At 44.6% G+C, this 13,448-nt stretch overlaps 1 protein-coding gene and 1 long non-coding RNA gene across 2 annotated transcripts in view; one reads left to right on the top strand and one right to left on the bottom strand.

Annotated features, from left to right (window-relative positions):
* ZFAT (zinc finger and AT-hook domain containing) overlaps positions 1–5,315 on the bottom strand; it is an 83,976-nt gene extending 78,661 nt beyond the window's left edge. Inside the window, exon 1 of the mRNA XM_081874002.1 lies at positions 4,991–5,315. Within this exon, the coding sequence (XP_081730128.1) occupies positions 4,991–5,009 (19 nt within the window). The 5' untranslated portion in view covers positions 5,010–5,315. The remainder of the gene's footprint in view (positions 1–4,990) is intronic.
* The window catches only part of LOC309349173, a 688,744-nt gene extending 676,643 nt beyond the window's left edge, over positions 1–12,101 (top strand). Inside the window, exon 3 of the long non-coding RNA XR_014159795.1 lies at positions 10,905–12,101. This is a non-coding gene — a long non-coding RNA (uncharacterized lncRNA). The remainder of the gene's footprint in view (positions 1–10,904) is intronic.
* The last annotated feature ends 1,347 nt before the right edge of the window (positions 12,102–13,448 follow it).

Genomic DNA, 13,448 nt, shown 5'->3' with positions numbered 1-13,448 from the left:
GTTGCTGGAATAAATGGCTGTACAATCATACGTATAGAGAGTATAGAGCAGGGGACTCAACACACAACCCTGTGGTGAGCCGGTGTTAAGGCTAAGGGCTGTGGACATATGTGACCCTACTCTAACCCTCTGAGAACGTTCTGACAAAAAGTCCAAAACCCAGAGACAGGTGGAGTTGGAGAGTCCAACCGCCTCTAGCTTGGACACCAGTCTATGGGGGAGGATAGTGTTAAAAGCAGAGCTAAAATCCACAAACAGCAGCCTCACATAACTCCCCGGCTGCTCCAGATGGAACAGAGCAGCATGGAGAGTGGTAGTGATAGCGTCTTCCGTGGATCTATTTGCCCTGTATGCAAACTGGTAGTTGTCAAAAGTTGATGGAAGACAGGAAATAATGTGACGGCGCACCAGTTTCTCAAAACACTTCATGATGATTGGAGTCAGTGCAACTGGTCTGTAGTCGTTCAGACTACTGATTGTGGATTTTTTAGGCAGAGGAACAATAGTTGACGACTTCAGGCAGGGTGGGACAATAGACTGGTGTAAGGACTTGTTGAAGATCAACAAAAAATAATGATCAACTGTTGTCATTGTATCAGTCAACCCCCCCCCCCATGGCTGCAATTCTTAACATTCTTAGTAAGGAGTAAGCACCACTAGATGCAGTGAGACTTACTTCTGAGTAAACATGTAGGATCTCACTGTTAATTTCCTTACAATGCCCTGTTCTTGCAAGTGCTGCATTCCACGGCAGGAGGAGATAGACTGGGCTCCTTGCTTCACACAAAGCTGTACCTTGGTTCTCAAACTGCAGGGAAAAACCTCAGAGACTCCCTCTGCTACACCAAGCAACACTCTGCCATCAGGGGTCAGATGAATGCTTAAGAGTGGTTGGCATAAAGACAGCACCTCATCCTCTCCTTCTTGGACCAAAATGGGGTGCCCTCCTTCTGCCTGGATGTACGATTGCTGTTTGGTTTTGGTTGCATTGTGGTGACCCATCCTCAGACCTAAGGATAATTAGAATCATCGCTAATAATAGATGGAGCCACTTTCAGCCTTACAATCGATCGGACTCTCCAGACAATGGAAGAGCTAACTCCTTTGGCCCTGCCACCAGCCCCATGCCCCCCCCCCATTGGTAAGGCAGCTGAGGACAAAGCAAAGGGCCTTTCCTTGAGGTTACTCACCTGGCACCTATTTTACAGAGCGGCTATTTGCACAGGCGTTGAACGAGAAATTGATTTACGCTGCTGCAGCTAAGATTTTATGGTTATTTTATAGCTGCTTTGTTATTTACTGTTTTACAGCTGCTTTGTTATTTCTTAACTATTTTATTGATAGCTTTTAATTGCTTTTATTTATTTCTGCTGTTTTAAATACTGGGTGCCTGCTGTGATGTTATTTGGAGGGGGGAGGGAAGTGTCAAGAGCAATAAAAAACATGGTGCCAGTGCAGTTAACTCTTTATTCAAAGAAACCAAAGCAGCGCAGGCCTAGTGATCCTAAAAACCCTTCCCAGTAAGACTTGCCCCAATGAGGCAGTTGCAAGGACTGAAGGCCCCTGCCTTCCCACCCCTCTCTAAGGCTGCTCTACTCTTTTCATTTCTCTCTGCTCTGGATGATAAAGGTTCCCTGCATCTGCAACATTTGAAACAGGGAGTCTTTTCTACTCAAGGAGGCTCCCCTATGATGAAGAGCATTGAACTTTACTGGGCATGCAAACACTGCTGAAGAAAACAATCTCAAAAATCTCAAAAAGGCACCCACCCTTTGTTTTGGACATAATGCAGATTTTACTTAACTGCAATTAATCGCCTGCCTTTTATCCAATCAATCAGCCAAAACTATTTAATTGATTAGCAACCATGATTATTAAGCCAACAGCTTGCAAGTTAAGCGTGGCATCCAGCATCCAGCTGCCTGCTTTGAAAGAGCCTCTTTCTGCGTGCAAACAGCAACCTCTAGCAGCCGCTTGCAGCAGCTGCAATCCAGAGCTCAAGACCACAGGCACACTGGCAAATGTTATTCCAAGGAGGGCTGACCCAAGTGTGTGGGGGGGGGGAATATTTTCAGCAGCACTGACAAAACAGCTTCTTCAGGAGTCTATCGTGATTTTTCTTTATGAGGAGGCGGAACAAAAAGAGGACAATTCAAAGAAAGAACTTGCAGCAGAGGTGTATTGGTAGTTACAAAAGTCATCCCCAAAGCACAAAAGGCAACAGGATAGGATCGGGTGGAGGAAATGGCAGCAAATCCAAGAGATCAAACAGGAAAAGGCTATAGCAGAAACGCAAGAAGGACAGAGGCATCATAAACGGAAGTTCTACATACATAGGAATGGCAATTTGCAATTTCTAAACTTCTAAAGCTCGAGGGGCCAGGTACTCAAAAGGGTGCCTAGTAGGTCTTCCTGCTTTTGAAGCCTTGCATGTCTTTACTACATGCACAGAAGGCTTATGGAAAGCAAGCCATGGACAGATAGAATCATAGAACGGGACCACAAGGGCCATCTAATCCAACCCCCTGCAATGGAGGAATATTTTGCTCAACATGGGACTCAAACCCACGACTGAGATTAAGAGATTCATGCTCTACCGACAGAGCTACCCCACATAGTTACTCAGTAGAATACCCCACTTACTTACCCTGGACTTAAACCCAGGTAAGAGTGTGTAGGACTGCATCTCAAAAGGAATCTGACTATTCACCTGTGCAGGAACTCGTTTTAGTAGTGATGTAGTTTCTAGGAGTCCACATAATTTTGATAATACAGTGGTACCTCGGGTTAAATACTTAATTCGTTCCAGAGGTCTGTACTGAACCTGAAACTGTGCTTAACCTGAAGCACCACTTTAGCTAATGGGGCCTCCCGCTGCTGTCGCGCCGCCGGAGCCCGATTTCTGTTCTTATCCTGAAGCCAAGTTCTTAACCTGAAGCACTATTTCTGGGTTAGCGGAGTCTGTAACCTGAAGCGTACGTAACCTGAAGCGTATGTAACCCGAGGTACCACTGTAACCCCCAGTGTGACAACTCAGAAGTTAGGCACTGGGTTAGAACAAAAAGTTTAGATCCTTGTTATACATGACAACCCACAACAAGTCAACTTCAACAGCAAAGGCTAGCTAAAACTTTTTCAAAATGCAAGGATATGAAGCATGGAACTCCAGAATAAGCAGATGCATTGTTTTATACATTCTGGATGCCCCATGGTCATATTATAAAACAGCTGCATTCTACGCAAAAAATCCAGCACTGCTAGTTTTTGCTTTTCCTTTTCAGTGTATCTTATCAATAAAAAAAAAAATTAGGTGGGGTGCGAGCAAATTTTTATTCGGAAAATGTGGCCCATAGGGCATAGGACCACTGGTCTAGGAAAAGTGGAAATGAGCTTCTTTTTTTCCTTCCCCCTTTGAACTTGTGGGGCATTGCGGAAGAACTATGTCAACCAACATTTGATGATCTCCTCCTACCGGTCAACAACAGAAAGTGTCCTTTCATACTGCATCACGGTGTGGTACGCTGGTTTGACATCATCTGATAGGAAGTGCCTACAGAGGGTGGTGAATACAGCACAAGATATTATGGGCTTTCCCGTGAATCCACTGGATGAAATAGTGGAAGAACATTGTCTCAGGAGAGTGAGGAAAATTCTCAGGGATGATTCACACCCTGGCCGGCACTTTCTTGATCTCCTGCCCTCAGGCAGAAGATATAGAAGCATGATTAGTTGCACCAACACGGTAAAGAACAGCTTCTATCCGTGGGCTGTTACGCTGCTGAATGAAAAGATAACAACAGGGCAACTGACTTTCGGGTTTGGTGGGTGTGTGTCAGTAAATGAGGGGAATTAAGACTAAGAGATTTGAGTGGGGGGTGCTCGTGTAATCTCATTGTATACAAGTTGTAAGGTAAAGGGACCACTGACAATTAGGTCCAGTCGTGACAGACTCTGGGGTTGCGGCGCTCATCTCGCTTTACTGGCCGAGGGAGCCGGCGTGCAGCTTCCGGGTCATGTGGCCAGCATGACTAAGCCGCTTCTGGAGAACCAGAGCAGCACACGGAAACACCATTTACCTTCCCGCCGGAGCGGTACCTATTTATCTACTTTCACTTTGACGTGCTTTCAAACTCCTAGGTTGGCAGGAGCAGGGACTGAGCAACGGGAGCTCACCCCGTCACGGGGATTTGAACCACCGACCTTCTGATTGGCAAGCCCTAGGCTCTGTGGTTTAGACCAGTGTTTCCCAACCTTGGGCCTCCAGCTACAATTCCCATCATCCCTGACCACTGGTCTTGCTAGCTAAGGATGATGGGAGTTGTAAGCCAAAAACATCTGGAGGCCCAAGGTTGGGAAACACTGGTTTAGACCACAGCGCAACCCGCGTCCCTATACGAGTTGCACAAGTGACAATAAATTATTTCAATTTCAGTTAAAAGCAGGAAGAGCAGCTTTGGCTTAGGTTTTCGATGGGGCAATTTGGGGACAGATAAAAAGCAGCGCTTCCTTCACTCGGTGCCACAGTTAGGCTTCTGTATTCCATTAACGAGGTTTCCCGTTCCAAAGCCTCGGCGGCTGGAGAGCCTAATAGGTAGAGCAGGAGACTCTCAAGGCGAAGGGTGGTGGGTTCGAGACCCGCGTTTGGGCGAAATGGCTCTTCCACCGTGGGAGGAGGCTATCGGGCAGCTTCGCTCTCCTCGCGTCCTTAAGAAAAACTCGCTTTCTCCGCCCTGAGGGACACAGCCAACCAGGCGCGTTTGCGCACTGAGATGACAAGCCAGACGCGCGCGCAAGCGCACACGCCCACTTCCGGCCCCGACGCGGCCGACGCCATGCCCGCCCACCACTGAACCGGAAGTGCCCGTGACGACGACGACGCCCGCTCGGGACTCTCGCGCCACGTCCCGTCAGGCCCCGCGCGGGGGCGGAATCCCTCCGCCGAGGCGATTTCCATATATTAAAAAAGGCCCCCCTCGGCGCCCGCACTCACCTGCCGACGGGGCTTCCATGGCCGGATATGAGGAGGGCGAGGGGTGGTAATCAAAACCGCAGAATTAAAAAAGAGAGGAAGAACTAGCACTTTCGTCCCCTCAGGAGAAGCGCCGCCGCCATACCCTGCTCTCAAATTCGAGGGGCCCTAATATTTTGTTAAAAATAAATAAATACGTATCCATACACGGGCGCGCATTATTAAGCTGTTGTTGTTATTAAAACGGCGGCCGGCAGGCCGCGGCAGGGAAAAGGTTATGGCGAATCTGCCGCGTCCGACATGGCGGCTTCCTTCGTCTTCCCCGAGTGACGTAGCGGGAGGGAGGCGGGAGGAGCGCGCGCGGGCGGGGGGGGAATGAAACGCTCCCCCGTTGGGCAGGTCCGGGCACGCGCCCTGGCGGGCCTGAGCGGCCGTTGGACGGCGCGCGAGAGCTGCCGCTCCTCTGATTGGCCGGCCCCAGCCCCTCCCACCCTGCTTAGGGCGCATGCGCCTGGTCTGCGAGCTTTTTAGTAAGAGTCGTCCTGGCCTCGGTAGTAGACGTCACCCCTAGGAAAATATATATTTTTTAATTTATATTACATTATGCAGGTTCAAATTCAGGGTTGTATGGCTGATTGGTTAATCTAGAATATTGCTCCTCTCCCCCCTTTAAATGACCGGTTTCATTTTATTTTCAATTATTATTGCTGGTTCGATATTTGTGGCCTGATCTAAGCTGAACCACGGCAGTGGAATTGCTACCATAGAAATATATATTACATCTGTCGGTCTTGCTGTACCAGATCTCAATCTCTTGCCGCCATACGTTCCTTAGTCTGCATGCTAATAATAATAATTTATTATTTGTACCCCGCCCATCTGGCTGGGTCTCCCCAGCCACTCTGGGCGGCTTCCACAGAAACAAAAAATACACTAATTTTCTGTTTTACAATTTAAAATACTCCTTTACACAGCCTTCGAGTATCAGTGGCTTCTCTTCACTTTCCATGGTTCATTTTGCATATCATAAATCCCTGCATATTTTAGAAAAACTAAACTACTCAATATTCCATTATTGCATCTATCAAAACTTATTTACACTGGAATTTATCTTAATTTCCCCCCATATATTCAATAAACGTTTTCCAATCTTCTCTAAACATATGTTCTTCTTGTTCTCTTATTCTATATGTTTAGTCTGCAACTAAAGAATGGCAACTTATGACAGAATATGCATAGCTTGCAGATTTATCATATAGAATAAGGGCGGCTGATTTCTCTTAAGAGGGAGCATGAAAGGGAATAACATGTCCCTAAAGCCATCACTGGCGTCATACTCCCTTTCTGGCTCAATTCAAAGTACTGGTTATATACTCTTAAAAGCCCATAACTCTGGGCCAGGTTACCTGTTCTCAGAGCCACCTCAGGTCATTCATAAAGCACCAAGTATGTGGCCTTTTCTAAGATGTTGTCACAACTCTAGAATGCTCTTCTGCTGTCAGCATGTCCAGCTTGCTTTTTATGTGTCTTTTAACAGAAATTGAAGGTGCTCCTTATTTTGTCAGGCTTTTAATAGGCAACACCAAGTTTCATTTCTGTGTTAACATCTTTTTACTGAAGAAGTGGGCATGCACACGAAAGCTTATACCAAGAACAAACTTCATTGGTCTCTAAGGTGCTACTGGATTTTTTATTTTATATATATATTTTGACTGCGTCAGACCAACACGGCTACTTACCTGAATCTTTTTACTGTTAGGTTTTCCCCCCCAAGTGTTAACTATACGGCATATTCTTTGTTATTGCTTTTAGAAACAGTTTGCTAGACTTTCAGAGGTTACATAACGTGGTTTTATGAGTATGTTGTGCAGCACCCTCTGGGCACTTTTAGCAGAAGAGCAGGCTGTAAGAAGGGCTGCTGTGACACACCTGCATCATCTAAAAACAGAATATACTCCTTGCTCAACGAGCAAACACATCATTAATAGCCAGCCATTTTTTATTTCACTGTGATTCTACCCACACCCTCAAGGGGAAAAGGACAAGGTTTCCCAATGTTATACAAGGGATGGGGAATCCATTCTCCAGCGTTTCTAAATTAGTATGACATCAGAGTCTTTGTGGCTCTCCCAGCATAGGTCAGGAGATTACGCTCCCAAAAGAGAGGGGGGGGGGAATACTTGCATATTGGATTCCTCAAGTGACAGTTCTGCTTAAAGCTGATTTATAAATAAAATATGCCAAGAAAATGGGGCTGGAATCTTATATATGCCCCATAAGAGAGGAAATAGGCTTGATTTCTGAGCAACGGGGTATAGGGGAAAATTTTCCTCATATTATGCTGGGATTTCCCTGTATCTTGCAGGGGAAATCGCCCTGTGTACAGCTTAGCAAATAACACTTCCAAATGCAATAGCCGTTGCTCATTTTAATGTCTTGCATTAAAGCAGCCATCAGGGACTACGTGTATTAGAGGACACACTTTTGAAAGCAGTGGGAAGCATGCTTAGAATCATGTTGCAACACCTCGGCTTCCAGCCGGTCAATTCTCTGCAAACCAGCTTACAAGCAAAATCTGTGTTGCCTCGACAAAGTAAAAATAACAGTATTAAACATCTTCAGAAGAGGTCAAGATGTTTTGAAGACTGAAGGCAAAATCCACATGGCATCGCCTAGTGTTTAAGACATTCTTCCCTGTTCAGCAGTACTCAAAGTTCATCATTTTAAGCATCTTCTTCACTACACTGCAGTACTATTGACCCTTTATATTCTATTAAAAACTGCTCCTCTGCAAAATGCAGGAGGAACGTTTTCAAGTTAGAATGCACTCATGCTCAGGTTGGACATGCAAGAAAATTTGGACAGAAATGGCAGGTATCTGGTTGGAGGCATGGCAGAAACTCCATTCTTGGATTAGAGCAGTATTTTGTTATTCATGTTCCAAAAGGAACAAAAATCTATTGGAAGTTTAGCAATAATAGCAGAACAGGACTCAATTTATATATAATGCACTAAAACTGCCGCCCCCACATACAAGCAAATGATCTTAAGAGTAAGATGAGAGGAAAAAGAAAAGGAAAGATCAGCTGGAATGAGAAAGAGTGAACAGATTTATCTTAATGAGGTACTTGAGTGTAAAAACAGATGGATGTCAAGAGAAATGAATAGCTGCATCTCCTGCCGTAAGCAGAATTAAGGTCCTAATAAAAAAGCAGACATGGTGTTGTGTAGAAGAAATATGCACTGGAATTAAATATGTCAGGAATGCATCTCCATCTGCCTTCCATGCTTCCTGAGCAAGAGTCCCACTCCTATTTCTGTTTGTTTTAAGGGGTTTGGGGATCTTTTCTAGGAATTTGGTCAATTTCCTATCTTCTTGGCAGACAGTAACCTTTATTTTCTCAGGTAACGTTAAACGAGCAGTAGCTGAAATCAGTGTGCTAGGCTTTACTCCAGCATACTGACATTGGGTAGTGAAACTTGCTTCTGGGTAAGCATGCTTAATCTTGCATTATAGGTCCCATTAATAGCTGTGTTTTCTTCCATTGGTTTGAATGGGGTTACTTACAACTAACATTCTGTTTTGTTTTTAAAAGAAATGAGTGATTTTGAGGAAGTACTGTACCACATTTCAGGAGAGGAAGTGTGATGCTTCCTCAAAATCTGGTCCTGAAGAATCAGCCAGAGAAAAGTACAGTGCGCCAAAATATATATAGTATGCACAACTTAAAGACAGTTGTGACTGTATGAACATTGCACATGAGAGCGAAGCGTGTACTATACATTCCACATTTCCCAGAGTGAAGAACCATTCCAATGGGCTTAGGTTGCAATACACGGAATTAAGTGTAACTCAAAAGCCACAGAGAGGTTGGGGAAAATCAACTAAGACATTCCCCTTGTCTCTCTCGAGACAGACATCATCATACCAGGTGACCAAAGTAGTTTCTCTGCCAAAACCAGGCCAAAACCCCAACTGAAACGGATCCAGAAAATCATTTTCCTCCAAGAGCATCTGGATCTGGTCCACGACTCAAGAAACTTGCCCAAGGGGATATTGGTAACTGGCTGGTAATTACTTAAGATATTCCAAATCCAGTAAGGGTTTCTCTTCGTTTTGTTTACTGATACTTATTTTACCGCTGCCTTCTTCAAGCAGGCAGGGACCATCCCTTCTCACAAGGAGGCATTAATCTCCTACCTGGCCCAGCCAGCTGCTCCCTCCTCGCTAGTTTTTATCAGCCAAGATGTATAAGGATTCAGAGTGTGAGTGGTCACCTTGACCCATCCAAGCACCTAATCCACGTCCTTGAGCCTTACTAACTGAAACTCATCCAACACAACAGAACTAGACAGTGTTCTGGGCACCTTTCAAGATTCATCTGCTGTAACTGGAGTCAAGGTCCTGGCAGATGCAGGCAATTTTATCCTTAAAATGCTTTGCAAACCAGGAGAATTAAGAAACTCAGAATTTTAGTCTGTGACTGGGCAGTAATGGGCCTACCCAGAAGGAAATAGTAGCAACAAATACTGTTATTGTTTTTTTTTTTTTTAAATATATGTTTTTATTGAAAAAATTTCCAGAAGTAACAAAAATACATTCAGTGTTGCTGTTTTTAAATCGTACAATCCTACAAACAAATCAATTACAGCCAGTTTGAGACATTTTTTGTTGTAGACAATGTACTGTAACTCAGGTTTAATTTTATGTACCCCACCCAAATGCTTAATATAAACACTGACAGCTGGGCTCACTATCTTGTGAGGTAGGTTAGGCTAAGCTAGTGGCCCAAGAAAGTTATTCTAGGGAGATTAACACCACCATCAGTTGTTTTCATATATTTAAGTACAAGAGAAGGCTCAAAAATAAACCAGCTTGCTTTTTTCAGGGCAAGATGCCAAATGGGTATTCATGCATGCCCTTTTTCAGCTTCAGACCCTGCTAAACCATGCCAAATTCTCAGTACAACAAAACCAGCTTATAACTTGAATGTAAATAAGTGACCAACCAGTCTAAAATTTTACATCCAGAATATTTATTTATACAAGTGATAGCTAGGCATTGTGCAGCAGAGAAACAAACTTCCAATATTCTCAAGTTCTGTAATAAACAGGCAGTGCTTAAAACCTTACGGAGGTATATATCACTCTTATTCGGTTATCTTGGATCAGTACAGGATCAGTACAGTACAGCAGTCATGAGGAAGTGGGCTGAATTCAGCCACATAGGCGTTCAGCATCTCTGTGGGGCTGGACAGCTCCTTGCATAAAGAACCCCCAAGAACAGATGGAATAGGGTGAACCAGGGGCACTCACCCACTCCCCGTTACAGGCAAGACGAAAGCTGGAAGGTAGGCGGGGTGGGAGAACAAAATCCAGGTGAGTGTGACCAACAACCCACCTGGCACAACTCAAGCAGCACTAGAGGCTAAAGATCTTGGGCCTTTGGTGTCAGACAGGATAAATATTGGGGTTCACAAATAAAATTGCATCCAGAGGGGCCCAGCTTTATTAATAATATTTTACAAAATGGGATTATGCCTCTTCAAAGCTATCTCCTTCTCATGACTGAGCTATACAATCCTGTCCCCATATAGTACTAACCACCTTGGGTCTCAGCCACAAAATGCCTATAGATTGTGCTCTCTGCCAGCCCGTACACCACCAGGAATCCACTTTAAGGAGCAGAAATTACTTACTTATTTGAATTCTGTCCCGCTCTTCTTCCTGAAGAAGCTTAGGGTGGCAACGTTTTAATAAATGTGGGAATCCCACTTTTTTTAAAAAAGGCACCCTGCTCGGCAGCCCAGAGCCAGTAGTTTTCACCCCCCCCCCATATATACACACACAGGTAAAGGTAAAGGGACCCCTGACCTTTAGGTCCAGTCATGGCCGACTCTGGGGTTGCGGCGCTCATCTCGCTTTATTAGCCAAGGGAGCCAGTGTACAGCTTCCGGGTCATGTGGCCAGCATGACTAAGCCGCTTCTGACGAACCAGAGCAGCGCACGGAAATGCCGTTTACCTTCCTGCTGGAGCAGTACCTATTTACCTACTTGTACTTTGACATGTTTTCGAACTGCTAGGTTGGCAGGAGCAGGGACCGAACAATGGGAGCTCACCCTGTCACGGGGATTTGAACCGCCGAGCTTCTGATTGGCAAGCCCTAGGCTCTGTGGTTTAACCCACAGCGCCACCTGCATCATATACACACATTCGCACAGTTAAAAGCAAAAACATTTCTACAGGCTTGTCATCTTATTTTGCACCTACTATCAGAGCTAATTATGTGTCACTACTTTTGCACTTGCTGCTACACCAGGGTTCTGAAGTCTGGAAAATGCTGCCTCAGTCAAGCTGGCAAGGTCACCCAATGGCACTTTCTAGCCCTTGGCAGCCAGAACAGACAGCAGTGTTGACTGTCTGGCATACTCTTCTGAGAAATGAGGTTTCTCTTTAATACAGCTGACAAGACTTAATAAGGCTGTGCATCAATGCACCGCTGCATAAGGGAGAACAATCTCTCCTTGCTTATTGCAACCTGTTGACACTTTCTGCCCCTCCTCCTATGCCGTCTGAAGCTATGTGTCAAAGGTGGCAAAACTTGTTCTGCCAGATGAGGAATCTTCTGGGGAAATCAGAGTTTACAGCTGCAAGGCAGTTTAAATCACATTGCTTGCTCCTGTATTTTACAGGAACCTCAGAATATAAAAGGGACCTTCATGCCACTGACTCCTTCAGACTAAAAGGCTTGCCAGCTTCAACGAGGAGCGACTTAAGGTCATAAATATATTCAGTACACCCTCTGCAAATGTTGCTGGCTTTGTAAAACTTAACGGTAGAAAACCCAAGTTCAGACAAAAATGCACGAAGGGCAGGACAAATCTTTTCAACATGGCCACTGAATGAAGACTCACTGTGTTAAGTGAGTCTTCAACACTGCTATCACTACCATGGCAGGCCAAATAATATATTGTTAGCATGTTGTGACAACCATGGAGACAGAGTATCTATAATTCCAGAACTCATCTAATAAAGCCAAGTCTCTGTTTAGCACAAGAAATAGCTTCTTCTCACAGCGCACAATTAAAATGCAGAATTTGCTTCCATGAGAGCTAATGATGACCACTAACTTGGATGCTAATGATGACCACTAACTTGGATGGCTTTAGAAAATTAGATGAATTCATGGAGGATGAGGTTATGCTAGCTTATGGCTATACTCCACCTCCAGTGAGCCTTGTGATTTGCAGCAACTGGTATTCAAAGAGGAAGAGGATTGTTGCTCTCAGATTCCGTTTGTGGGCTTCCCAACGGCATCTAGTTGGCCCCTGTGAGAACAGGATTTTGGACTAGGTGGGCCTTTTGGCCTCATCCAGCACGGCTTTCCTTATATGCTTCTGATATCTCCCAAGCAAATGAGCCAGTTTAATGCACCTGCATCTGGTTAGTTTAAAAGTTACATAAGGTGGCCTTGATTTTTATTACAACAGGAGCTTTTGGACAATTACTGGGACAATTACTGTGGTATTTGAGATGCGGTGTTAGGATGACCCCAACGAGAGGCAATGGGGAGTGACATTTCCAGTAAGACCATACCCTGGAGAAATGAAAGGCACTCACCTATCCAGCCTGCCTGTAGGTGAACAGAAAAATCAGCTTCAGGTTATGTCAACAGACAAGCTCAGGTTTCAGGGTTTAGGCCTGGTTTTGAAACACAAGATAAGAGTACAAGCCAGAAATCAACTGTGATCTTATGCCAGCTATCATCAACTGTCAGAGGGAGGTTTTCCTGTTGTGGCTACCATGGAAAGCTAGTTACATATAAGAGGGGAAATAGTATACCTTTCTTGGGAGGAACTAACTTCTAAAATACGTATTTTTTTTAATTTAAAAAAATCCACATGGAAATGCATAATGATCTTAACAGTGCACTGTTTCAAAACTCATTTCTTCTGCAATTTCCCCCTGAATGAGTATAGATCTGATAATTAAATCTTTCCACTCCATCCTCTTCGGAAGCCAATTTGGTCCTCTCCCCTAGACTTGTAATGCCCATGGAACTTCAACCCTAAGCCCCACATTATGTTCTGCTGAGGTTACTGGCAAAGACATGTACACACAGGCCATCTCCCTAGTTTGCTGGCCTTTGCACAAAATCTTTCACTTCTCTGAAGTCAATAAGAGCACTTTGCCATGGGGGGGTGTTGCATTCAGCATGCATATATTCACACAGAGACTGGGCTGATATTTTGAGTCGTCCCTGGGGTTAATGGGATAAGCAGAAGGAACACAAGTGAGATAATGCAGAGCTAGCAGCAGGATCACCAAACCCCCAGTATGAATGGCCGTGTTGTCTTTTAAGTTCATTATCTTTACTTCTTCTTTTTTGGTACTATCAGAATGCTTAACTGGCATTACAAACTGGAAAGGAAGACAGTACTGTAGTTACTATAAATTTATACCACCAGGGCAGCTCAA

This window comes from Podarcis erhardii (genome assembly GCF_964252035.2).
Source record: "Podarcis erhardii genome assembly, chromosome: 8".
Taxonomy (NCBI): domain Eukaryota; kingdom Metazoa; phylum Chordata; class Lepidosauria; order Squamata; family Lacertidae; genus Podarcis; species Podarcis erhardii.
This window is presented reverse-complemented; position numbering and strand designations above follow the sequence as displayed.